At 40.5% G+C, this 27,562-nt stretch overlaps 1 protein-coding gene and 2 long non-coding RNA genes across 3 annotated transcripts in view; 1 reads left to right on the top strand and 2 right to left on the bottom strand.

The window, feature by feature from the left end:
- The window catches only part of LOC149481985 (uncharacterized), a 191,832-nt gene extending 167,973 nt beyond the window's left edge, over window positions 1-23,859 (bottom strand). The window contains exon 1 of the long non-coding RNA XR_016316729.1: window positions 23,830-23,859. This is a non-coding gene — a long non-coding RNA (uncharacterized LOC149481985). The remainder of the gene's footprint in view (window positions 1-23,829) is intronic.
- Ptp10D (Protein tyrosine phosphatase 10D) lies at window positions 94-26,918 on the top strand. The gene is made up of 22 exons (XM_089704265.1): window positions 94-378; window positions 1,420-1,675; window positions 2,373-2,479; window positions 2,863-3,046; window positions 6,095-6,198; window positions 6,272-6,543; window positions 7,074-7,285; window positions 7,651-7,754; window positions 12,256-12,366; window positions 12,741-12,959; window positions 13,332-13,455; window positions 14,252-14,545; window positions 14,728-15,021; window positions 15,107-15,189; window positions 15,867-16,089; window positions 17,172-17,377; window positions 17,720-18,301; window positions 18,373-18,565; window positions 20,973-21,177; window positions 24,175-24,829; window positions 25,352-25,541; window positions 26,101-26,918. The coding sequence occupies exons 1-22, from the start codon at window positions 220-222 to the stop codon at window positions 26,130-26,132; spliced, it is 4,809 nt and encodes a 1,602-aa protein (XP_089560391.1). The 5' UTR covers window positions 94-219; the 3' UTR covers window positions 26,133-26,918.
- LOC149481986 (uncharacterized) lies at window positions 22,738-23,456 on the bottom strand. Its single transcript, XR_016316728.1, has 2 exons — window positions 23,226-23,456; window positions 22,738-22,922 (listed from the first exon to the last, which is right to left on the bottom strand). It is a non-coding gene; the product is annotated as an uncharacterized LOC149481986 (long non-coding RNA).
- Window positions 26,919-27,562: the final 644 nt, after the last annotated feature.

Here is a 27,562-nt window from a genome sequence, read left to right as displayed (position 1 = left end):
ATAAAAGGCACATATTTATGTGAATCTCTGATTGAGTATCGTTAAATGGAACGGGGATCCGTTACTAAATGTATATTCAATGTACTCTGTGTCAGTGTAGTTTTTACATGACAACAGATGTGTTTTTTAATTGTTTCATATGTTTTTCTCAAATATATTTAATGGACCAACGGTGTAAAGCGATAATGTGACGATTTAACGAAGATTTTATTCACAATCATGATTCCATCTTCTGAGATCGGTGTTTGTTTGAAAGAGAAAGTGTCATGTGAAATCGGAGAGTCGCCTTCAATGATGTGGAAGAGGTCGATTGTGCAAGCTAAGGCTGGGTGCGTACGCGCCACTGCGGCCCTAGCGCTTATGCTCGCTGTTTTGGCTGTAAGTTGTCACCCAGAGATCAAGTATTGTGATCATATCTCACAACAAGTCTCATACAACTATCCTGTGTCCCTTCACTTCATTCCTCAGGCCTTAGTTCTTGCAGCATATTCTCAAATACCATAATGTTGAGGTCAAGCTACTAATTTAATAAATGAAATTGCCTGTAAATGTTTGCTGATCTCTCAGTTATTATAATAGCTCTTCGTTCCAAATTATTGTAATTGATGAAATAGTTATAATTGCGAACATACATTATATCAGTGCTGTTTTCAATTATCAATGACTGCATAAACCTTTTTTGTATGTGAGGAAGTGGTTACAGACAATAGCTGATATAATTTTATACTTGAATGATCCATTAAATTCATTATGTACTGTTCAATGTACATACATAACCAAATGAGTTGGAATCTGTTATTGTTATTTTCAAATGCCTGCCTTTAACTTCTGCGTAGAATGAAGGACATTTATTCATAATATCAAGTTGGTTTTGATTAGAATGAAGTATGAAATTTTAGATAGAAGAATAAACACTCTACGCATTGTCTACATATCACCTAGTATAAAAACTATTATTATTAACTAGTTGCCGATGCAACTTAGTCTGCTTTCAAGAGGAATTCATTGTATATTTTTACTATCAGTAGCATGATGTTATATAGTTTACAGTCTTCTTCAATATAATATGGGCACCATTTTTTATCACAAAAATAATTTTTCTATTGGTATGAGTCGTACCCGACGTGAGTTAAACCAAATGCACCAACTCTTAATCTCTAAAATATTGCTAAAGATTATCTATTCTACTAAATACTTATTATGTACATTTTATTATTTGTTGGTTATAATTTAACCCAGTTGTCACTTAAAAAATAATATTGCCATTAAAATTCACCATATTTTAGGATTTATCTTGGTTATATGTATTATAATATAATAAAAGAACCTCATAATTTCGAGTTGTTGATCCTTATCCGCAAAAGGATTAAGTATGAACTATATTTATTTAGTATATACACCTACAAATATCTACTGTAGGGTACACTGCGAACCAGTTCCGCAGCAGACCTGGTGATAGAGATCCCAGGGTGGGGCGGGCCGGACGGCGAGGAGGCGCACTACAGGCTGGACTACCGGCCGCCGCACGGCTCGCCCGCGCCCAACTTCACCGTCCCCGCCAGAGCCTCCACCATCAACTTCCAGGGCCTGCCGGGCACTAAGTACCACTTTATGCTCTACTACTCGAATGCTACCTTTGCTGACCTATTGACTTGGAATCAAACTATTATAACTGGTATGTACCTTTTTAATTAACACATGATATAGAAAAAGCAAGATTTTTGAATTTAAATTTCTGAATTTAATTATCCTTAATATTATTTACTTCATTTACACATGTTTAACTTTTATCCTTATTTTAAATTTGATTAGGTATAATATGAAAGTTAAGTTTTGAAGTTCTGAGAAATGACATCATTTACCTGACCGTGACTAATGCTGCATGAAGCAGTTAATTTGGAACATTGCTGTTTTCATAATTATTCTACTTGCAACTGCTAACTTTACTCCATATTAGTTCCTAAATAATCATTTACTGAAATTAAAAATTATTTAATAGACAAATATTTATTGCCTATATTTCTGTATATGTTACATATTTAGGTATGAGATTTACTACACTTGAGGTGTAAATTTTGTGATGAACTAAGTTTACCCTGACTTACTCTAGGTTAGCTAGGTAACGTTTAAGTACATTAGCAATTAATTTTATGTCCATTCCTCCAAATGCAATAAATCATACGAAAATAACTCGTCTATCTCGTTGGTGAAGATCAGATAGTTGCATACAAGGTGTTTCTCGTGTATGATACAGACATTAAAAATGCAAATAACAATGACATAACAATATAATAGTGGGAATCCTACATGCGTAGAGTGTAGAGTGGCCATTAATGAAAAACAATAGCGTTGAAATAATTGCGTTGCGGCAGCGCCGGAGCCGCCCACGAACTTGACCGTGACTCTGGGCCGCAACAAGCAGGCCGCCATCGCCTGGTCGCCTCCCGCGCACGGGGACTACACCGGCTTCCGCTTCAAGGTTTGTTTACGTTCTCCTAATAGATCCCGGTATCATAATTAGATAGCGAATTTGTCACACCGAGGCTTTGATTAGTGTCGGCTGGAGATCGAACCCAGGACCTCTCTAATGTGCTGGTTTCGCCAGAAACAATGTGGAATGGCTCTAGAATATTATAAGATTGAATTTTCAAAAAAATGATATGTTACTACGCTATCTTTCTGTCGTGCTATTCTAATGCATTTTACTTATTTAGTAAAGTAATGATTGCTGGATAAAATTTGTCATAAAATATCAGTCTTAATGACAAATGGAACATCAGGTTTAAGTAATGTTTGTTATAAAAATATTATAACCTTTAATAACAAATAATATTGAACGAGGAACATTGGACGCGTGTGCAGGTGATCCCCCTGACGGAGCGCGCGGAGGGCTCGGAGGGCGCGCTGAACATCACGGTGGAGGGCGGCGGCAACTGGACGCACGTGCTGCGCGAGCTGTCGCCCGGCGCCACCTACCAGCTGCACGCCTTCACGCTGCTGCACGACAAGGAGAGCGCCGCCTACGCCTCCTTCAACTTCACCACCAGTACGTGTCATACTTGCAACTCTAGTATTGTGTGTTTCTTTTTGTCTAGCGATAGCTGGAAGGTGCAGTTGCTATGGATGGAAGGAGCGTAATCTACGGTGGAAATAGATCGTTTCAAATTGTGTCTATTCACATTTGGTGTTATTGTCTTCCTTCATGCAGATTTCTGGAGTATTTTATAAAGTATTTCAGTTAGTAGCATCGGATTTGCTTCTTAATTGTCTGTAGATAATAATTTCCCTATATTTTGTAGGTAAACATTGCCAAAATATTAGGTATTTACGTTGAATAAATTATGGTGAGCTACTTCTCCAGTTACAAAGAAAAAATCTACATGATTGACATTACCCCAACGGAGCGTGACAAAAAGCAATTGATATGCTTTATTTTTTATATGCGACTTAACTTCGTGACGAGGAAACAATACATACAAATCTTTTGCAATCATATAAAAGTGCCAAATCTCCGAACGAATAAACCTCTTTGCAATTTGCCATTAGTATAAAGAACTAAATAAATTCATTACGAAATAGTTTGTCGCAATTCCGAGATTGATTTGCAAAACAACCAGCAAATGAATGAAATGTTCTAATCACATTAAGACACTCCGCTAATTGATCGTGGCGAACGTATTTGTGAATTTCATTTGTGTCTCGTGTCGCAAAAATAGACGACATGATTGTATGATGACGTCATAGGTCAGCTATAAGCACGTTAGAGCGCAGAGCTTGAGTGACGGCACATTACCACGGCTAATGGCATCTTCTAATTAAACCGGTATTTAGCGATTAATGTCGACGATTACATAAACGACGCGTGGATTTTTTCCAAACCGAATAATTATGCCAACAGGAAATGTTATTCGAAGCGAATCATCTATAAATCATATCTATCATGCGTTTCCTAATTTCGATACTGCTACAGGAGTAGTAACGTTTTTCTAACAGATCGGCAAGGACACCGAACATTATTTTGAAGTTTGTTCGAGGCCGATAGTTTAATAACTACATCTTAATAAGCAACCTTCGAAAGAATGTTACGGCACATTACAGCTATTCGCTACTTAACTTTATTACTGGAAAAAGTTAAACCCAGTTAATGAGAAAGTAAAATAAAAATATAGGTATGCTGTGATAAAGGTTTAATGAATGACCTAATATCCATATTTTCTAAAATTGCCAGCATTGTACCCTGTGAGCTAAATACCGGAAATACTTAGTGTCAGGCTTCCTCGTGTGTCTAATGTCTATGATCCATGATCTCGGGCGAAGGTCGTGGAGTCCATTGTGAGCTGGGCGAGCCTAATGACCAGCCGCCGTGGCTAATCGCATCACGGTCATTGTCACACACCATACTGCTATAGGATGCTGCTACATGTTGAGATAATCGCCGTAGCTGTGACATAATCGGATATGTTTTCAGTTGTTAGCAGTAGGCTAGTTGGCAAAACTTTAGCTTATGCTAAAGACATTTGGCATTTGAAAGGTTTTGTTTACTATTCACGTTTTCGCAATTTGCAGATTCAGGTTTATCGTTAGGCCTATAGGTGGGACGTGACATTTCACGGAGACTTGCTCCAGCGCCGACACGCACGTGTCATACGTGTGATTTATCATTTGGACAATTCATAAACGATTATTTTATACCGATTCAATGTAATTTTAATGTTGTTTATATGTTACTATCTACAATGCTGCGGATATGTTTATCGAATGCAGCGCTATGACTAACATCGCTAATCCAAATATATGCATGTTCTCAAATATGTTTATTTTGATCGACGACTATACTAACCAGTGATGTAATGTTTCTGCAGCCCCGGGAACCAAGCAGTGAGTAAGCATGGCATGGCGCGAACACTTCATAGCTATTTGTGTTACATTTCTCTGTAGATACATCTATGTGTTCATTTTTTATTTGGATGAAATTTTACACAAATCTATTATTTTCCACATTCCCTAGCTATATGTCTTACTTTAATGCATGTTTACATGCGCTTATAATGTCCCAATTTATATTTTATGCTTTCTCTTTTCGTGTCGTTGAGAGATAGATTGTAATCTCAATAAATATTTTAATTAGACAACTATTGCTTAATTCTATGCAATAGAAGTATCGATAAATTGTATTGACTTATTTACTAGAGTAGCAATCAATCTCCGAGCGCGGCGGTGTGAGGCAATCACTCGCAATATCTGCAAAGAATATGGACATTTATCATTTTGCCATTATTTACGTTACGCGATGTAGCGCTCATTGCACACAATTTATTAAGCTTTCAATTCAGTTTTACATTTTCTTTTGTCGAATTAAATGATTCATTTAGAAAGCTATATACACGTGAAATATGAAGTAAATATATGGCCAATTAGTTAGTAAGATTGTAGTATTCCAAACCATTTAAAAATGTCATTTAAAATGGATTGTTTGATCGCTAATAATAAAGTTGGCACTAAAGAATGTGTCTCAGTAGAAATTAATATCGATGACGCAACCGTTCATTGAGAACATTTACGAGCCCAGTTACGAATGGCGAGTCGCGGCCCGATACCAAAGGCGACCTTTCCTTTCACAGCCTCTAGCCTCTAGTGCACTCGAGAACGTTCCCTGTCGGCGCCAGCTAAGTAAATACCACCATGTAAATTGTAAACAATATGTTTCAGTTTACATATAACAGTGCTTTATTGTCTCCGTCAATATTTTGAGATGGCTAGCACAGTTTATTCAATTATGCTTATTTGTATGTTTTTGTTCTAAAATAATATTCCATGAGACAATAGGTTTTACGTTTTATAGTCGATTCAACAATAACCACAAACTTGATTTTTAAAGGTCAATCTGATACTATTTTAAATGACATAAATGTTATTTGTAGCTTCGGTCTGAATTTTCCAGAAATAATTTTTCTGTTCGCTTGTTTTTGTTTGGTCGAACTTAATTTCAATATGTTATGTTTATTTATTTATAGCTAGTGTGCATGAAATATAAAATCATTGTTACGTTTAATACAAAATACCGGTACAATAATAAAGTGTTATGTTTTGGCAGAACCGAACACGCCGGGCAAGTTCATAGTATGGTTCCGCAACGAGACGACGCTGCTGGTGCTGTGGCAGCCGCCGTACCCGCCCGGCGCCTACACGCACTATAAGGTATCGCGTGGCGTGCGTGCGTGTGCCGCGTGTGCACGGTGTGTGCGGGCGCTAACTGTGCGCGTGTGTGCAGGTGTCGATCGAGCCGCGGGACGCGCGCGACTCGGAGCTGTACGTGGAGAAGGAGGGCGAGCCGCCGGGCCCGGCGCAGGCCGCCTTCAAGGGGCTGGTGCCGGGCCGCGCCTACAACATCTCGGTGCAGACGGTGTCGGACGCGCAGCTGTCGCTGCCCACCACGGCGCAGTACCGCACGGTGCCGCTGCGCCCGCGCAACGTCACCGCCGACCCGCGCCGAGCCTCCGAGACCGCCTTCACCGTCTCCTGGCTGCCGCCCGCCGAGCGCAGGTATGCCTCACACTGCACAACACTACGCCACAGTACACATTACATCACACTACACTCGCACTACACAAATTACACTTCACATAATATATCGATAACTCTTCTTTCGCAGAATAAAATTTGGCTATATTTGACTATCGTTAATTTTGACACTTTCACACAATACATTGATACATGATTTTAATCTTCTAAATCGAATCTAAAAATGTCGAAAGGTGTTGTGTAAAACATAAATCGAAATTGTTATCTTATTCCGAGGCAGTAAGGTTCAAAGTCGACTGTATCGTCAATTAAGAAACTCCCAATTGATGCTGACAAAGTTTTGCTTCGGACAGTTAAGATAAAAGAACTTCTGTTTCAATCTTTATATTGAACATGATTTACAAACGTACAGAAATATTTAACTAATTTTATTATATTTGGCATTTGGAAAAAATAAATGCACTTAAAATTCGCCCCGATACAGTATCTAAGAACATTTATGTAGCTTAAATTTTATCCTGTTATATAAACTGCCGAGTCAACGCTTCCAGCGAGTTCCAGAAGTACCAGATCTCAGTATCGGCGGCCGGCGGGGGCGCGGGGTCGGGCGGCGCGCGGCGCCTGCCGCCCGCCGTGCGCGCGCGGGACGACCCGCCGCTGTGCGCCTTCGACGGGCTGGAGCCGGGCACGCACTACACCGTCACCGTCAAGACCATGTCCGGCAAGGTCACCTCCTGGCCCGCCGCCGCTGAGGTCACGCTCAGTGAGTTCTGCCCGCTTGTTGTGTTCTGTATTTCCGTTTACAAATTAATTTGTATCATATTTGTCCTATATTTTACTTGGCTAAAATTTGTAAAATCTTAATCGGGTAAGGACCAATTAATATAAAATTCCTGTTTCTTTCCTTAAATAATAAATATTTCATCTTTACGTCTTAAATTCCGTCTCGAAGGACCAAAATAATGGTCTCAAAGAATCATTAACTGGACTTGATTTTTTTCCGAACTTAAAGTGCTTCAATAAATTATATTTTTCACTTGTTCAATCTTCACCTTATCTGCTCATACATATTATATCCTGACATGTGAAAAGTGGACCATAAATGATATACGTATATGTCGGTCACAGAGCCGCTGCCGGTGGTGGGTCTGGGCTGGCGGCACGCGGCGGGCGACAGCGCCGTGCTGCTGTGGTGGGCGCCCGCCGACGGCAGCACGCAGGACGAGTACAAGGTGCAACGCATTTCCACTCAATTATTTAATTATTCATGTGATTACTAATAGTTTTTCATTCAACAATCCTATCAAAAAGTTTTCCTAGTAGAAATGGGTTATAAACGATAAAACTGCATATCTAACGTGGTAAATTTTTGTTTGTTTTCAGTATTTTTGAGTGTGTTCAATGACAAGTGTATTGTATATTTTTCTTTTTAATCGTGAAATCGAAATAATGCATACTTAAGGCTGCAGTCTAGCAAAATTGCGTTTTCAACAAGTTATTTGACAATTTTTTCCCGGCTAATGAAATGATAAACTGAATTTTTTTTTCTTGTTTATCAATTAGTGTTATATACGCAATGCGCGTGAATTTTTTCACATTTGTAAAGTTACTTTATGTTACCTTAATCAGGCCTTCAAGATAAGTCTCTTTCCCCCAAAGACATTTCGAGCTAAGTTTGTGCACTCACTACGTTGCAACCGATTACAATTTACACAATCTGATCAGCGCATTATTATCCTTATATAGTCGTTATTAAAAACTGCTGAATACAATTGCCGAAAAACTTATGATTTTCCTAATTAGAACGTTATAAATTCATTAAATTTCCCATTTTTTGCCTTACAAAATCTATTGATAAATACTGCTAAAAGTTATTTTTTCCATTAATTTATTCGAGTTGGTTGAAGACCAATGAGTATTAATCCTTTAAAAAAATTTTTTTTTGAATTTTGATAATTCTTTAAATATTAAAAAAATATTTAAAATAATTAGGAAAAATCCTAGCGAATTTCTTTAGTCGCGCTCCTTGGGCCGGAGCGTTCTGACGTGTGCTCTACGCTCGATTTTCCTTCATACCGAAGTGAAAGTTGCTCTACTTCATTAAATTTAATATTTTTGTTAATTGATTATTTTTATCTTAGTTTTGTCCAATATTCGTATTTTTAAACATTTGATTTCGATATGGAAAATAAACGAAAATATACGCGTGTAACTACTAGAAAAAAAATTATCTTCGAACATAAAGTTAATGAAACCAAATAGATTGCAAAGGTGATTGGCAACAATTTCTTTATTTTACGGAGTGTCAGTAAAGGGATGTACTTATATTTCTTTAAAACTAAAGTAAGCGCATAAATTTTCTTATAATATAATTTTTAAAGTGAAACTTTTATTACATCGTCTCAAACTTTTTGGTCTGTGTAACGCATGTCGCGTGTATCGCGGCTGCCGAGTAGGTAGGTATACCTACTCGGCAGCCGACCGACACGCGACATGCGCTACACAAAGCAGTGTTCGGAACCGTTCGAACAGTTTCACTTTTACCGTGGTTTCATAAAACCACACAACATTTTTTCTTGAAGTTCCAAAAATGTTTATTTTTCGTTTGAGAAATACGAAATATAATATAAACTTGTATTGAGAACTTGAACTTCCCAAGTTCATCCGGGGAAATCCCCAAGGAAAATGATTTGTTTACTCCAAAATTATATGCCGAGGTGTTTTAATTTTTTCTTCTAGTCATTTTCAACGTAGCAGCATGTTGTTTGATTATTAATTTTGTAACTTAAATACAGGATGTTGGTTTTATATTCTGATCTTACAGACGCGCTGACAAATTTAGTCCGCCATTTCTAGTTTAGTCCACCAACTTTAAGTACCAATATTAAAACGAATGGATTATCATCACATCATCAAAACTCAGATGTAATGGAAGATCACAATAACATAGAAAATTCAGTGGGCGTTGAGAACTAAACAAACACAAGTAACAGAGACGCGAAGAATAAAAAAAGAGGACGAAAACGATAATTCGTTGATGCTTTCCCTTTTCGACGTATTGTTAGGGTACATCACCAATCTGCAAAAAACAAAACTGATGATTCCCAATTGCTGATTAAAAATGAAAAACAAATAATCGACAACAGTGGTGAAAATTTGCTGATCACAATGAAACATCCTTCAGTGGTAGCAGATTTACTCATTTAAAATGTATCGGTGAACAGCGTAAAGGAGAGGAGGACAGGAAAACATTATGAATGTGGATGGTGGATTGTATACAGGGTGTAATCGATAAGTATGTGCAGGCGATTATGACGTTATTATTGCAGGTATCAAAAAACTTAAAACTGATATCGAAATTACTTTACCTAATGAGCAAAATGACAATAATAACTTTTTAAAAGTATAACGAGAAATATCTAAAAAATTTACTTTATACACTCCCGTATCAAAAAGGGGAAAATGGGACTAGTAGAAGTTAAATGTCTAATTCCGGCAAAAGACATGAATGCGGTAGATGCAGTTAAAAATAAAAAATTTAATATTTGAAATACAATGCAAAAAATAACACTTTTTTCATAGATAAGAATCATGACTATTTTTTCCAAATTCAGGGACAACTAAACGTTGCAGAAGCAGAAGTCTGCTTATTTGCTGTTTGGACTGGAGTGAATCATTCGTTAAAAATAGAATATATAAAAAAGTATGTAACGTTTAGGCAAAATAAAATGATTGACCATTATCAAGATTTTACATAAATTGCCTACTGTCAGAATTGATTGATTCGAGACTTCAGCATTCGATGCCCATCAAGGACCCATCCTATAACATTCAAGCGATTGAAAAAAAAAAGAGATAAATCCAGTGCAACCGATAAAGCATCAGAATGCTAGCAAAAGATTTATTAGGTTTATCAATATAAATAATATATATATAAATAATATTATACATAATATAATAAATCTGTAGAAGACGCGAAGACCGACATCCGCACGGACGGAGTCGCGGGCGGAAGCTAGTCAGAAATAAATATCTTTTGTTTTCATTTGGGTATTTTTCTATTTTATAATTTTTTAACACAAACATTACATTTTTTTTATTATATACAAAATTTGTTTATCCGTTTTATTAGTTAAACTTGTATACGTAGTTAGGGCATGCAGAACCGAGTCCGGTTCCAAGTTTCTGAAACCCGGTTCCAAATCGAACTCAGAACCGGGTAGAACCGGGTTACCCGGTTCTTTTATAATACTTCGGAAAAAATACGAAATTAAACAAAAGTAACTGTAAAAGTACCTGATGGGCCTTTTATTTTACGCGGCTTATGTTTTATTTTATTAAATTAATAAAGAAACAAAATTTCAATACTTCTCTTTATTTATCAGTCTTATAAAAGTACCTTGTTATCATAATATCACATATAAACTTAAACCTTATTCATTAACTGCAAAACTGTAAAGCAAAAAACCGGCCAAGTGCGAGTTGGACTCGCGCTCCGAGGGCTCCGAACAAACCTATTTTTTATAATGTTGTAATTTTAAAATTTATGTTTCTTGCAATTTTCCTTTATCTGTGTTATAAGACGTTACTTTTACCAAATTTAAAGGCTCTGTGTTCATGAAAAGTACCCAGCTGTAGGTTTTGAGTCCCATGCGAATGTCGAAATTTGCGAAAATTTTCAGCATTTACGGCTGTATCTTTTGATGCGTTGGCTTGTGAGTTTGACTTTTTCACATAAAAGGGACCGAAGACGAGTATTCGATATAAATTTCAGCTTGATACCAAAAACAAAAACATGACTGGATCATTATAACATTTATAACTATGAAACAGGAAAATCAACAGCTTTTCAAATTCACGACAAATCTAAAATATCTAAAAATATTTCTGTAGCCTATTTTTTGTCATTTTCGAAGCCTAATTTTTTTTTGGTAATACAACCGTAGGAAACTTATAGCATCTAAGGTTAGACAACCAATCAGAGCCACGCTTGAGGCGTGGCATGAAAATTCGCGATGCACGTGAGTCTGACGTTGCCAGATACAATAAATTTGTTAAAATAATGCAGCAAAATATAAATAATACTTTATATTTTAATATTTTGGTCGGAACCGGGAGAACCGGGTTTCATGCTATTCAGACCCGGTTCTCAAGATCATCAAAAAACCCGGGTTTACCCGGGTTTTTCGGAACCGGGTAAACCCGGGTGCATGCCCTATACGTAGTATATTATTATTAGTCTGTGGTTAAACTGAACAACTTTCACTAAGAAACTTAGGTCGAAAAAAATGTATAGAGCTATGCATTTTGTATGGAAAGCTTATTTTTTTTTATATTTCGTCCAAATTTCTTTGTAAAAGTTGATCAGTTATATAAACATGAAGTTGAAGATATCAATAGAAAGTATTCGCAAATTTTGTGTACTGATAAAAAAAAATCACCCGGTGTAATTTTCACGAAAATTGTTTCAAATTGTCATTTTTGGTACTTATTACGAATATTAAATTATGCATACGAATGATTTAATTTTTAAAAATTACTTAAGAGGAGCAACTTTCCCTTAGTACATTTGTATTATTTACATATAGGATGACAGGATGCATTTGTTTGCACTACTAGACCAAGCCCTTAAAAGAACATAAAAATTGATTGATTAATTTACCTAACTCCAAAATTTTTCATTCAATTAATGAGAAATTGTAGATAATTAAAATGAACGATTGTGTGTGCTAGGTGTCGTACCACGAGGCGGGTCCGTCGCGCGACGACAGCAACACGCTGAGCACGGCCGCCACCAACGTCACGCTCGAGGCGCTGCTGCCCGGACGCAACTACACCATCACTGTGCGTGCATATACTTCATTATAACGTTTTATAAACTATAGTATTTGTTGCTGACGATATTTAAATGATTGTTTTTTTTAATTTAATTTAGAATTTAGATCTTTGTTTATTTGAACATTTTTTTTTTAATTTATATTTTATCGGCTTTTGAACGCTTTAAAACTGAAATTAAATTAATTTGTGTTTTCTTTGTTTAAACTAATATGCAATAATTTAATGAAATTCTTATATTGCATTTTTTTTTTAATTTTTCTTATATTATTATACAAATAGTATTTATTTCAGAAAGCTCTTTTAAAGTTCTCATAAACATGAGACGTATGATTTTTAATACGATCTAAAACATCGCTCAACACATGCGTGTGCGTGTGCAGGTGCGCGCGGTGTCGAAAGGCGTGGAGTCGAACGAGAGCTCGGTGAGCGCGGCGACCCGGCCGCTGGCCCCCGCGCTGCGCAGTGCGGAGCCCGCGCACACCGAGCTGCGGCTGCACTGGGGCTCCGACGTCGACTCGCGCCAGGACCGCTACGAGCTGCGCTACCGCCGCGCGCCCACCCACCGCGACGCGACCGACGAACAGGCGCCCTATACTACGGTCAGTGAAGATGAAATAAATCGATTTGGGAATTATGTAACTGTAATAATGTTGATGTTTTACGTTAGTATGTTTTAATATTGATATTCTGATTTTTTTTGAACTTGAAATGAATGCATATAGATTTTTATCAACGGTAATTGAATCGATATAATTAACTTTCGAATCGATTAATTAATAACTCAGGCCCCGGAATCACAGACACAATAGAAAATCTAGTGTGTCGTGGCCCGATCGGGCCGTTCGGGGATCAATGGGTTAATTATAAAACTACAGGAAAAAAATTTCAAAATTTTCCATAAATAAAATTGATTTCTGAAACTTATTTAAATTTGAATAAATATTTACATGTAAAATTTATTAAAATAACAGCTAGAAACGACGGAGACTACAGCATTATTGGAGAATTTATACCCGGGCGCACTGTATGAGATTCAGTTAGCTGCCATCAGTCACGGGCTGCGTAGTGAACGGTACACCGTCTACAAGCCAGTCCGTAAGTTGCAAACGTCCTAATTTGATTATGAGAATTTTTTTAGTTATTAAAATTTTTCTAATGTTGTTTATGATTAATATTTTAATCGTTAATTTCATATTTGTGTATATTTTAAAATCATATCTAGCTCGAAGGACTATTCTTAGTCTTACTTTTCTTATAGTCGAGCCAATTTAATAGGCAACATTTGACGTCTATCAATTTTATCTTCGAAGAGAGGTAACCTGCTTAAAAACATCGATTAAAGTGAATTAATCGATACGGATTTGAAACATTTGTCAATCGAATTTATTCATTTATGATGATTTTTATTCACAAGTAATCAATGCATTCGATTCTAGATGTCAGATTTCGATTTTTAGAGTAACGTCTCTGGTATTTAAAAAGAAAAAAGGTTTATTGACACAAAATTTTAGCGACGTCAGTTCTTCAATTCAGAAATTGTTTATTATGTTTAGAATGGTTTATCAGTAAAATGAAATCTTAAAATTACTTGTATCGGTCATTATTATTATAAATATGTGGTCGTAATTGAAAAAAGTTAAGCAAATGTGCAGTTCTAACAAAACGAAATATCATGTTATTCTATGTTGTCGTTACTAGGTTACGTTGTTGAATTTTGTTGAACTGTCAAATGTTGCCTATTAAAATGGCTCTACTAGTCTTATTATCAGTCTTTCGAGCTAGATACAATTACAAAATACCTTTTGAATCAGCGATAGACAAGAAAAATGATATTCGTAGACAGTAAAATTTATATGAACTTTAGTTTAACACGTCGATATCGCGTCCGCAGGTCCGCTGCCGCCGACGTCGCTGACGGTGGAGCGGCTGACGTCGAACGCGGTGGAGGTGCGGTGGGAGGCCCCGGGCGGCAGCGCGCTGGGCGGGTTCGCGCTGCGCTACCGGGCCGGCGGGCCGGGGGCGGCCTGGCGCCGCGACAGCCTGCCCGCCGCCGCGCGCCGCGCCGAGCTGGCCAACATGACGCACGGCGAGCGCTACGCCATCGCGCTGGACTCGCTGTCCGACCCGCCCGACGCGCCCGACGCGCTCGACAGCGGCCGCCCGCTCACCGCCGAGCACACCGTGCGTCAGTACACACGCATCCTACACCTTTTATACATTTTGTTATGTGATCATATGGAAAATTATTTTACCAATAGAAAATTATAATTTTTTGCACTTTTTTGTACAATTAATACAGATAAATTTGAAATGTAATCCTTTAACATTAAAAAAGTCACGCTCACGTTCTAACTGTTGGTATTACAGGGCCGAACCCGGTATCGAACGTGCTGCAGCTGGCGGACACGCGCAACATGACGCTGGAGTGGCCCCGGCCGGAGGGCCGCGTGGACTGGTACCAGGTGGAGTGGTGGGAGCGCGAGGAGGAGGGCGGGGCGGGGGGCGGGGCGGGGGGCGGGGCGCGCAACGTGAGCGCGGGCGGCGGGCGCAGCGCGCGCGTGCTGCTGAGCGGCCTGCAGCCGGGCTGGGGCTACGCGGTGGCCATCACGGCGCACTCCTACAACCTCTCCAGCGACGTCTTCACCATGCACACGCGCACACGTGAGTACACACGCGCCCTGCGTCCACAGTGATCAACAAAAGTGTAAATTCTTAAATATTAATCCTTTTTTGTATTTTATTGCAGGACCGCTGATACAATCAGAAATGACTATAGTGACTGAAAACGGAGGTGATTCTGACGACAACGATACTTTACCAGCCTTTTTGGTAAGTTTTAAATTACTTAATTCTTTAGTAATAATATTGTTTCATCTATGTTAAGTGACAAGTGTTTTTAATTTATAACAAGATCTTATAATTTACCGTAATGACTCCTTATAAAAACTTTTGACGTATCAAACATAATATTTAAAATACAAATAAAATATTCGAATGCTATTATATAACTAAAAATTAAATTTAAAACCTCTGTTATTATGGTTGTGAAATTTATTTTTCTTTACAATTTCTGTAACAACTTTATTGCGACTAGAGCTTTTATGAAACAACGCTAGTAGTCCGGTCGATTTAGACGAAGATAGCGAAAATGGAATTTTTATAAAAACCATGAAAAATAAAGTATCGAGATTTCCTATCGATCGATCTCATGTGTGCTTCGACACATTTTCCTGGTCAAAGCACTAGAATAGATAAAATGTAGTGACAAGACTTCATACAACCGCTTGGAACCGGCACTACTACTGTTGCGCACGGCGCACGTGGTACTTCGGTAGTTGTCATCGCTTGTCTAGTCTTAATATTTGACATTAACCAGTTTCGGCTGACACTGCCAGTTGACAATTTCATGTTCTTTTATTCTTTGACTATGCCTAATAGGCGCCCCTATAGTGGTCACGCACTATGTAGTGCGTTCGTTCTGTGTGTAACCGTGGTCTGTGCGGCAGGTGGTGTACACGCGCACGCCCGCGGCGGCCACGCGCTTCGACGCGTACCGGCTGCGGCTGGAGGCGGCGGGCGAGGCGCCGCGCGAGGTGACGCGCGCCGCCGCCGCCGCGCCGCAGCAGGCCGCCTTCCGCGCGCTCACGCCGGGCCGCCTCTACAACCTCACCATGTGGACCGTCTCGCGCAACGTCACCTCGCACCCCGTGCAGCGCCAGGCGCGCCTGTGTGCGTAGCGCCCGTACACACACACACGTGCGCACATACACACACACACACACACATTCTAGTCGAAGTCTAGTCAATAGCCAGTAATCTAACAATTTTAAGAACTTAAACAAAACAAACTGTACTATGGAGACATTCCCTTTCATTATCGCTTGTTGTGTATGTTGCTGTTGGTACTTTGATCACTTATCACAACTAGATACACAATCAAGAGCAAAATAAAATCCGTTACGTTTTGTTAATACTCCTTAAATTTAATGAGATAGCTTTAATGTTTGCTTCTTTCGATTACAATTATGAGTCATGTTTTGAATTCGATTGTGTATCTAATTATTTTTAATGATCTTGTGGTGATATTACGCATTGGTAATATGTAAAAAACATTGTCAACTAACAAATGCGACCTCTATTCGCTAAAAGTGCATGGTGGGTGTCGGGTGATTGGATAATAATCTAAGCTTGACTAAAAATGTCTTTAAATAACTTTATTTTCCTTTTAGCTTGCGATTTGAATTTGTGATTGATGAGAAATGACCAGCTTTGTACATATCTTTATTTTAAATAAATTCTTATTATACTACTAACCGTCTTTCTTTTAAATTTTAATAAAAAATTTATTTTGTACGTTATTTTCAAACCATAACATAAATTTAGTTGATAAAAATGGCAATATAAACTAACTTGCAATATGTACATAATTAATAATTTTCTAACGGATATTATTTTCCAAAATGCTTGGGTCATAGGTTTCCTAAATGTGTGGATTGGTGATTTATGTGCGTGTATTTTATTCCTGGTGAGGGGGCGATTCTGGTTAAATTAAGTATACATTTTATTATTAAATTATGCTTCGTAGATCCGCTAACAACTACACTAGAATCAACATAGTAAATATTATGTACCACAGTTTAGGTATCAGAAAGTTAAACTAGTAAATTAGCATAGCTCGATAAATCTGGCCAATAATAGTCCTTGTTGTCGGTCTAATGCTAGAGTGTAGCGTAGTGAGCACGCAGTGAGCACACAGTGAGCACACAGTGAGCACGCAGTGAGCACACAGTGATAGCGGCGTATGTGCGCAGTCCCGCTGCCGATCCCGTGGCTGAACGCGACGCACGTGGGCGCGCGCGAGGTGGCGCTGGCGTGGGCGCGCCCGCGCGGGGACCTCACGGACTTCGCGGTGCAGTACCTGGCCGCCGCCGACCAGCTCGAGAGCCTCGCCACGCCGCACACGGCGCTCACCGTCGCCGGCCTGCGCCCCTACACGCTCTACACCTTCACCGTTGAGGTTACTCGCTCGATATTACTCATTGTATTAGTCTTTAATTAGTAAATTGTGACGACATGTGTATTTATTACCGGTAAATAAATTATATTTATTTATTTAATTTGCCAATAGATGTACATCTTATATTATTAGCATGTATAGGGAGATGTAGATCCAATTACAGGCAAATACGACATGCATTTTTGAGTTATTTCACATCATAGTTTCTAATCGTAGTAAAATTCATTCAAAAACATTCGTTCCTCGGTTGTAAGTTAGCATTATGCTAGAAAAACATTTCTATTAAAACAATGTTCTTCGTTCGTGCGTGCAATATGTAGAACGATTTAAGACGGTGTGCAGGTGCGGTCGGGCACGCCGGCCACGATCCTGACGCGGTCGCGCGCGCGCTCGGGCTCGTTCCGCACGCGCGAGGCGCCGCCCGCCGCGCCGCGCCGCTTCGAGCCGCGCGACGCCAAGCCCACCGAGCTGGCCTTCGAGTGGGAGCTGCCCGAGCCCGACCGCCACGGCGAGCTGCTGCGCTTCGTGCTGGACTACTGGCCCGCCGGCGAGCCCGAGCTGCGCACCTCCGTGCAGTTCCCGGCGGCCGCGGCCGGCGGCGCCGTGCGCGGCCTGCGCGCCGGCGGCACGTACGAGTTCGCGCTGGCGGGCGAGACGGGCGCGGGGCGCGGGGCGGCCGCGCGCTGGCGGCAGCACATGGCCATCGCCGCGCCGCCGCGCCCGCGCGCGCACGCGCTGCCCGTGCCCGTGCGCCGCACCGCCTCCACCGTGGCCGTGCGCTTCCGCGCCGACTACTTCTCGCCCGCCAACGGCAACGTCACCGCCTACACGCTGGTGCTGGCCGAGGAGCCGCACAACGACACGCCCGCCGGCCTGCCCTCGTGGCGCGACGTGCACAACCAGCCCGTCTGGCCGCCCTACCAGGTGCGCCCCCGACCCGACCCGTGCGATGCTATTTCTCGAACCGTCACTAATGCCGGGTGAACACTGCGCAGGTGACGGAGCCGTACTACCCGTTCCACTCGTCGGCCGTGGAGGAGTTCACGATCGGCTCGGAGCGGTGCGAGGTGGGCGGGCGCGCGTACTGCAACGGGCCGCTCAAGCCCAACACCAAGTACTACGTGAAGCTGCGCGCCTTCACCGCTAGGGACAAGTTCACCGACACCGCCTACACCACCGTCTACACCGGTATGCCTTACGACACGCATCTGATCATACGAATACATATAGGATCACCCGCACTCGCGTGCATCTACAGATAAACAAGCGCACCTAACCACATCTGATGTATTTTGTGTTGTGTTGATGTTTAAAAGGAATTTTATCTTAACATGGTATCTATTACAATGAACATTTTTTTTGTCATAATATTATAATAAGACTAGATTTCCGCCTGCGGCTTCGCCCGCGTTTTCAAAGGAAATCCCGCATAGTTCCCGTTCCGTTTAGAAATTGTCCTTGTTTATAGAAATTTTAATGGCTTATACTTATAAATTTTCCTTTCTTATAGAAATTTTCCAGCTTATAGAAATTTTTCCCACTTATGGATTTTTCCTAGCGTATACAAATTTTCCTCTAGTATAAACATTTTCCTGACTTATAGAAATTTTCCTTTTTTTTGAAATTTTCCCGCTTCTAGAAATTTTCCTTACGTATGGAAATTTTCCTGAAAAATCGAAATTTTCCTGACTTATGGCGTAAATTTTCCTGGCGTATCGTAATTTTCCCGACTTATGGGTTTTCCCTGACGTATAGAAATTTTCCTCTCTTATGGAAATTTTCCTGACAGAAATTTTTCCTGACTTATCGTAATTTTCCTGACTTATGGATTTTTCCTGACGTATAGAAATTTTCCTGACTTATACAAATTTTCCTTATCTATATAATTATGCGGCAAAGGGAAATTTTCCTCACGTATAGAAATTTTCCTGTCTTATGGAAATTTTCCAGCTTATAGAAATTTTTCCGACTTAAGGATTTTTCCTGGCGTATACAAATTTTCCTCACGTATAAACGTTTTCCTGACTTATAGAAAATTTCCTTTTTATGAAATTTTCCCGCTTCTAGAAATTTTCCCGACGTATGGAAATTTTCCTGACAAATCGAAATTTTCCTGACTTATAGCGTAAATTTTCCTGGCGTATAAACATTTTCCTGACTTCTACAAATTTTCCTGGCTTATAGAAATTTTCCTCATGCATAGAAATTTTCCTTTCTTATAGAAATTTTCCAGCTTATAGAAATTTTCCTGACTTATGGATTTTTCCTGGCGTATAGAAATTTTCCTGACTTATAGAAATTTTCCTGACGTATAGAAATTTTCCTTTCTTATGGAAATTTTCCAGCTTATCGAAATTTTCCCGACTTATGGAAATTTTCTTGACTTATAGTAATTTTTCCTGACTTATCGTAATTTTTCGGTCAATCGAAATTTCCCTAACTATTGTTAAAATCATTTTTCTAATCTTCCTAAAATTGGAAATTTTTACGACTGATTAAAGTAAACCACCCACCTATTTCCACCCACATCCCGTACGCTATGCTCTCTATCCACAGGCCGCGCGTGCGCAGAATGGCTCAGAATCTGCATAGCTAGCGAACGTATAAACTCGCCCGGTCGTTGGGCGTGGTACCTACATATTTCGCAATAAAAGGTAGCCTATGTCCTTTCTCGGGTATCAAAATATCTCCATACCAAATTTCATGTAAATTGGTTCAGTAGTTTAGGCGTGATTAAGTAACAGACAGACAGACAGAGTTACTTTCGCATTTATAATATTAGTATGGATATTTCATTATGGAAATTCTATAGATAAAAGACAATGTGGACCAAAGGAGTTGCGCTACTCAAGATATCAAATATTTCCCTCAAGTAACGTGAATAATCGATAACTTGATAGCGATCTAGTTGATAACGGAGTGATTCGTAGTCCGTGACAAAGTATTCTTATCTATGCTGATTATTTACTAGAGAGATATTGTTGACTAATGGGATTCAGAAGTGTAATTATGGTCTAATGATAATATTGTGAGTTCGTGTCCTCGTGCCTCTACGGACTATGGGTATAGTTATTTTTTTTTTAATTTTTCAAAAAAAAGTTGAAAAATAACATTCTAATATTTGTTGTAAAAAGTAAAATTTATGTAAAGTTCTGAATATTGAACGATGAATCGATAACATTTAAATATTCAAACAAGTTCAAATCGAACAATCCATCATTAAACAAGTTTAAATCGAAACACATAGATATATTGAATATTGTTTTATGTTTCTTATTAAATTTAAGGTACAATAAGACAAATATTGTAGGTTCGAATCTCTTTCGAGCGATTTCTTTATTTTCTGTAAAACGTATCGAACATCGGGGATCCGTCGAGACTCGAGCGCATAGTATATGCTGAACGAATCTTTATCACTGCGTGCGATCGCTGTGAAAGGGTGGCACCTTGTTTTTTGTATAAGAGAACATAACGGTCATGCATGCCTAAAATTGAAAAAATTATATAATTAAAAATAACCACATTCTATTACTAAAAAAGTGGAATGGACTAGTATTGCGATTTGCGGCCACTGACTCGTGTCACCGTCCCGCAGAGGCGGACAACACGGCGTGGATCGCGGGCGGCGCGGTGGCGGGCGCGCTGGCGGCGGGCGGCGCGGCGGCGCTGCTGGCGCTGCGGGCCCGCCGCGCGCGCCGCTCGCCCCCCGCCCCGCGCGCGCACCAGCCCGCCTCGCGCCCCGTGCGCGTCGCCGACTTCCGCGACCACTACCGCCTCATGTCCGCCGACTCCGACTTCCGGTAAGCGCCCTCTGGTGCGATGTTGCGTTTGGTTTATGTGTAAAAAATTAAATACCTAATTGAGTGGATTTTCACCGAGAAAAATATTTTTGAAGTGAAACTTCTTTATCGGGGTTGGAAAAAAATTAGTGTAACATTTTTCCGTTACGCGCCATCTTGTTTTTATCCCTACCACGCGTAATTGACGTATTTCTGTAAAGTTGCATAATATAGTAAATTATTTTTGAAAAATAAGGTCTTAAAGAGATTTCACTTCTTACGTGTGTACACTAGTACACGCAGACATTTTTTCTCGACTTACGGCCGATTTTTCAATGCTCGGATAAAACTTATCCGTCCAATAAAGTATTACACGATAATATTAAAATGTCACATAAACGTCAAATTAAAATGTCAAAAACGGGCAATTAGAATACGTTTTTAAAATTGTAGTTTTATACATTATTCGACGAATAAGTTTTAACCGAGGATTGAAAAATCAGCCCTTAAAGAACGCTGACAGACTTCCATATTCGGTTTAGTAGCGTCTATATGCGTGTGAATAAAAAAAACCTATCTTATAAAAAAATATGCCTCTAGAGTCGAGACGGCCTACATTACGAGATATTTGGTAATCTTAAGATACGTCTTGCAAATGTAAATAAAAGAAAAAAAATGTCACTTGGAAAAAAATATGCATTCCTTGCTCATTTGCCGCTAGTTAAGTAAATTCTTAACGTGATGTTGGGTTTGTTAATATTATATTCTGTTATCATTTATCAGTCATTAAAATAAAATAAAAAAAAAACACTAAAAATGGATTTATTTTTAGGTAACAAACCGCTATTCGTGATAAAAAAAAAAATTTATTTTAAAAATGCTCATTGACAGGGACAGTGTTATTATTAGCATAATAATTATGATCGTCGACAAAAGAATAAATATACAAAATTATTATGAATTTATAATTTATCATATTGGCAACACTGGAATATTGAAATACACAGAACAGTAAAAACATATAGAAGTGCTGTAATGTCTAATTAGTATGAAAACCAGTGTCGCCAAACCCACACATTTAAACCGATAGTTATACAGTACACTACAAGTAAACTATGCCTTTGATTGGACAGCTTAATTTGAGTAAAAACTGACTTAGGTTATAAATTCAGCATTTCAATATGTACCCTAACGCACGATGTTACGGTTTATTTTAGTATAACATCCCTAGGTATATTAGCTGTTTTGTTTCTCATTGCACAGAAATTCCAAATTCGAAAACATTCAGCTTCTCCACAACAGAGGGCGTTAGTTTTCGATAGATATAAATTTGAAACGCAACTCATAGAGATAAGGTTGAAATTTGTGTCACTCAACATTAATGACATTAACTTGATATTTATCTGATGCTATGCTCTGAGGGATGTCAGCCTTGTTATCGATAATTCACAAATAAATATTTTTTGTGTATTTTTTTTTCTTTCTTTTATATGAGTATAGTATAATGCGTCACATTTTGGAGTATGTTTATTACTACTAAGTACGTCTTTTTATATTATTATTATTAAATAAAAAACGGAATAGAATAGTATAAATCTATATTTACAAAATACAAACAGAAAATATGCATTATTTTAAATCTTGGAACTGCTGTAGGTTTGATGTATCGGTGGCCTTTGTTAGACCGCTTAGTACTGTTCGGCATCCAGTTAACTCGTCACGTTGCATTTATCCATTTCTCTTTTAAATTAGCCTCTTTGGGAAATCTATAAATAAATTAGACAAATGATAGCTAAGGAAAAATAAAATAAAATTTAATATTTATAATGTTTGTCTTTTCTAAAGTATCGATACTGTCGATATGCACCACAAGCATCACTAAAGCGACATTCGTTTGTTTATTGCAATAATATTCCAGAAAGTCTTGTTTGCTGTTCAATCTATAATAGTACTAATTTCTTAAGGATTAAGGTTCATTTTGACTAGATATTTGTATACAATTTTGACAAATTACGATAAGCGAAGTTATAACATAAAATATAATTAAAATAAATTAAAATAAGACTTACCGACGGTATGAAATGCCTTCATTGCTGATATTATTTCGTCTGCTATCATTTTTGCACTCTTTATACCGAACAACACGTCCTAATTAATGAATAAATATGGAAAAAAGGTTTGACAGCTGACAACCGACTCGAATATTTTTCTGCGCACAACTGAGAGCAAGTTAGGTGATCTAAACTTATCATTGACACGTGGGCCACGCCCACATCACACTTCTATCTACTTTACTGTTCTGTGTTGAAATACGAATAATTATTGACCTTATCTGAATATTGCATTCGTAACATAAATAAAAGTCATTTCATATTCCCAAAACCGTAAAACCTTTACCGCTGTAAACACCGGCCACTCCGTAGAATAAAAACCGTCAAACTACTAATTCCAAAAGTTTTCAAATTTTGATGTAAGGTCGGGAATGGTATGAAAACAAACTATAAAATTTAGCAACCTTGTCCGCAGTCCGGAACATTGTTAAAATTGCAATTAAATTAATTTTTGCTGTATGGTCGTGAAAAAAATTCCAAAAGTTCTGCAAACTTGGGGAAGTTTTCGATATAATATTTCATATCACGAATTAAATTTGTAACCAATGTAAGTGCACAGAACATGTTTATTTATATATATATTTTTTTAATTCGTGGTCATTTTTTCGAGTAAGGTGGTCTTGGAATAATTACAAAAGTTTTGGAACTTGGTTGCAAACTTCGAAAACATCTATTCTGATGCATTTACAAATTTGCAACTTCATACGCGATCCGGAACTTTATGCAATTTGCAAAAATGTATTTATGTTTATTTTTCACCACCAAGAAAATTTCAAAAGTTCTGCAAATCGAGGGGACTGTTTAATTTTGGGATTAATGTCAAAAATGTATATTTTTGCAAATCGCATAAAGTTCCGGATCGCGTATGAGGTTGCAAATGACTGCAAATACTGACTGGACTATACAGATTCAGCGAAGAGTTCGAGGAGCTGAAGCACGTGGGGCGCGAGCAGCCGTGCACGGCGGCCGACCTGCCGTGCAACCGGCCCAAGAACCGCTTCACCAACATCCTGCCCTACGACCACTCGCGCTACAAGCTGCAGCCCGTGGACGACGAGGAGGGCTCGGACTACATCAACGCCAACTACGTGCCCGGCCACAACTCGCCGCGCGAGTTCATCGTGACGCAGGGCCCGCTGCACTGCACGCGCGACGACTTCTGGCGCATGTGCTGGGAGTCGGGCTCGCGGGCCATCGTCATGCTCACGCGCTGCGTGGAGAAGGGCCGCGAGAAGTGCGACCGCTACTGGCCCTACGACACGCGGCCCGTGTACTACGGCGACATCGCCGTCACCGCGCTCAACGAGTCGCGCTTCCCCGACTGGACCGTGTCCGAGCTGGCCGTGTGCCGCGGCGCCGAGCAGCGCGTGCTGGCGCACTTCCACTTCACCACGTGGCCCGACTTCGGCGTGCCCGAGCCCGCCACCACGCTGGCCCGCTTCGTGCGCGCCTTCCGCGAGCGCTGCCCGCCCGCGCCCGACTCGCGGCCCGTGGTCGTGCACTGCAGCGCCGGCGTGGGCCGCTCCGGCACCTTCATCACGCTCGACCGCGCGCTGCAGCAGGTACCCCCCCCCCCCCCACACACACACACACACTGCAGCGCCGGCGTGGGCCGCTCCGGCACCTTCATCACGCTCGACCGCGCGCTGCAGCAGGTACCCCCCCACACACACACTGCAGCAGGTACCCCCCCCCACACACACACACACGGCAGCGCCGGCGTGGGCCGCTCCGGCACCTTCATCACGCTGGACCGCGCGCTGCAGCAGGTACCCCCCCCCCCCCCACACACACACACACTGCAGCGCCGGCGTGGGCCGCTCCGGCACCTTCATCACGCTGGACCGCGCGCTGCAGCAGGTACCCCCCCCCACACACACACACACACTGCGGCAGGTACCCCCCCCCCACACACACAGACACACTGCAGCAGGTACCCCCCACACACACACACACACACACTGCAGCTGGTACCCCCCCCCCCCACACACACTGCAGCAGGTACCCCCCCACACAACACACTGCAGCAGGTACTAGGTAGGCATAAAGCGAGTATTTTCTAAAATCGTATTCGTATCGTGCAGCTGGCGAACCACGCGGAGTACCTGGACATCTTCGGCATGGTGCACAGCATGCGGCGCGAGCGCGTGTGGATGGTGCAGACGGAGCAGCAGTACATCTGCATCCACCAGTGCGTGGTGGCCGCGCTCGAGGGCGCCGACCTGGCGCCGCCGCCGCCCAACAACCACCACCACCACAACGCCGCCTTCGAGGGTGAGTCGCGCGCACACACACACACACCCCACACACACACACACACACTCACACGGAGCGACAGTAACGAACGTTTGTGCGCGTGCAGGTGGCGGGTAGGCGCGGGGCGGAGCGGGCGCGCCGTCGCGTAAGCGAAGTGTGCGAATCATCCGTTTCGATCCTTTCTGCGATCGGAACGATCCATCTAAATCGAAACGTTTTCCCGTCATTCTTTATTAAAAACTAATCATTATTTTCTGTCTTACTTTTCAACCCTACTAAATCGCGAACGTCAAGTTCGACTTTCACTAGTGCCATTTTCATATCAAAGTGTGTCCAGCATGTGCGTGTCGTAACCTCTTGTCCTTGTAGGTTCGAACCGTAACCCCCACGCTGGCGAAGTGCGGGTTGATTGTAATCACTTTACTACATTATAAAACCGAGAGTTTCGAGTGAAAAAATATCCATGAAAGATGAATGTATTGAGTTTGTTCAAGTAGTGTATGAAAGTTTTTAATGGTCTAATAAAGAAATTAAGTAAGTAATACGAAAGATTAATGTGTACCCGTGTTTGTTTCAGACGACGAGGGCATCGCAGAGTCGGGCATGTGACCGACCGCCAACCGCTTATTTGCGAATCGCATTTAATGTTCGCGAAGGACTTTCCGAACTTTGCACAATTTTATATAGATAAATATTCTCGATATCAAATATAACGCGAAGTTACCCGACTCTCGATCCGCAATCCTGGCAGCTCCAAGTGAAATGTACTTAATAATAATTATGTTCGCACACTAGTTTTAATCTTATTGTATTTTTGTAAAAATGTACATTGTATGTGGACCAAGTATTTGTATATAGAGCTGACGGCGATGGACGACGTTCGTTGCAAAAACTCGTGCGTGACGTCACTCGCTCAGTGCTCACGTGCAGTGCGCTACACACGCACACACACGCACACAACACGCACACAACACGCACGTACCAACTGGACGTTCCCCACGCGTTCTGACGCCGCGTGACGTCACGTGACTTGCATCTTTGTGACTTAATGACTTCTACTGCGCTCACTGACGCTTGAATCTCAAAATTGTACTTAATTATTTTTGTAATTTTTTTATATTTTATTGATTTATTTAAAACATCGCTATATAGGGCATATACATTTGTTACTGTACATTGTTCGCTTGTTATATTTTACATATAAATAATATAATTAATATTAAAATAAAACGGGAAAGCCTTAGACCATGAAATTAATAAAGACTAACAGGTTGAAATGTAAGGTAACTTTATTATGCAACAATTACTTGCATTATTAAAAAATATATAAATAATGGCAGCTCTGGCGATGGTATTTCTGGACAAGTCAGAACGCTTCTTCAAGACGTCCCTCATCATAAGAGCGGGGGCACACGATGCGTTGCGGCGCCGCACCGCAAAGATTTCACCGTGTCAGTGGGCACACGAGTGGTGCGGCGCCGTAACGTTGTTCTGTCGCAGCGGCGTCGTAGCAGCGTTGCACAGCGTGTCCTTCCTTGTGACGCAAAACAACTCAGCGGTGCCGCTCCGACGTCGCACCGCATTCACCCCTCCCCGCCTCGTCTTGGTGGTTGCAAGTCCGGTGCGGCGCCGGAGCGCATCGTGTGACATGCCACAGATATTTCTATGTAAGACGACGCAGCGACACCGCTCCGGCGCCGGACCGCCGCCGCAACGCATCGTGTGCCCCCGCCGTAAGGCATTCCTTGTATTACGTTTAATTTGTATAGTACATAATATATCTATAATTGTAAACAAAAGACACATATATGTATGTATTTATTTTATACAACATAAAATTTTAATATAGAATATAACGCTGAAATGTGCCTTATAGCGTAGGTGTAGACGTAAGCGGCCTTTTGGAAGCCTGGCGTTTTGATTTTCGAATCAGCAACACTTAAGATATCAATTGTACAGTTTATTTTGTTAAATATAATTGTGTCGTGTTTAACACGTAGGTAAGTTGAATATTGTATACAAAAGAAAGTGTCTTTGTT

Source organism: Colias philodice, chromosome 15 (assembly GCF_061535455.1).
Source record: "Colias philodice isolate Cphi_HAF_F1 chromosome 15, ilColPhil1 Martin Lab GWU primary, whole genome shotgun sequence".
NCBI classification, from domain to species: domain Eukaryota; kingdom Metazoa; phylum Arthropoda; class Insecta; order Lepidoptera; family Pieridae; genus Colias; species Colias philodice.
The sequence above is the reverse complement of the archived record's forward strand: the minus strand, read 5'-3'. Positions and strand labels throughout refer to the sequence as shown.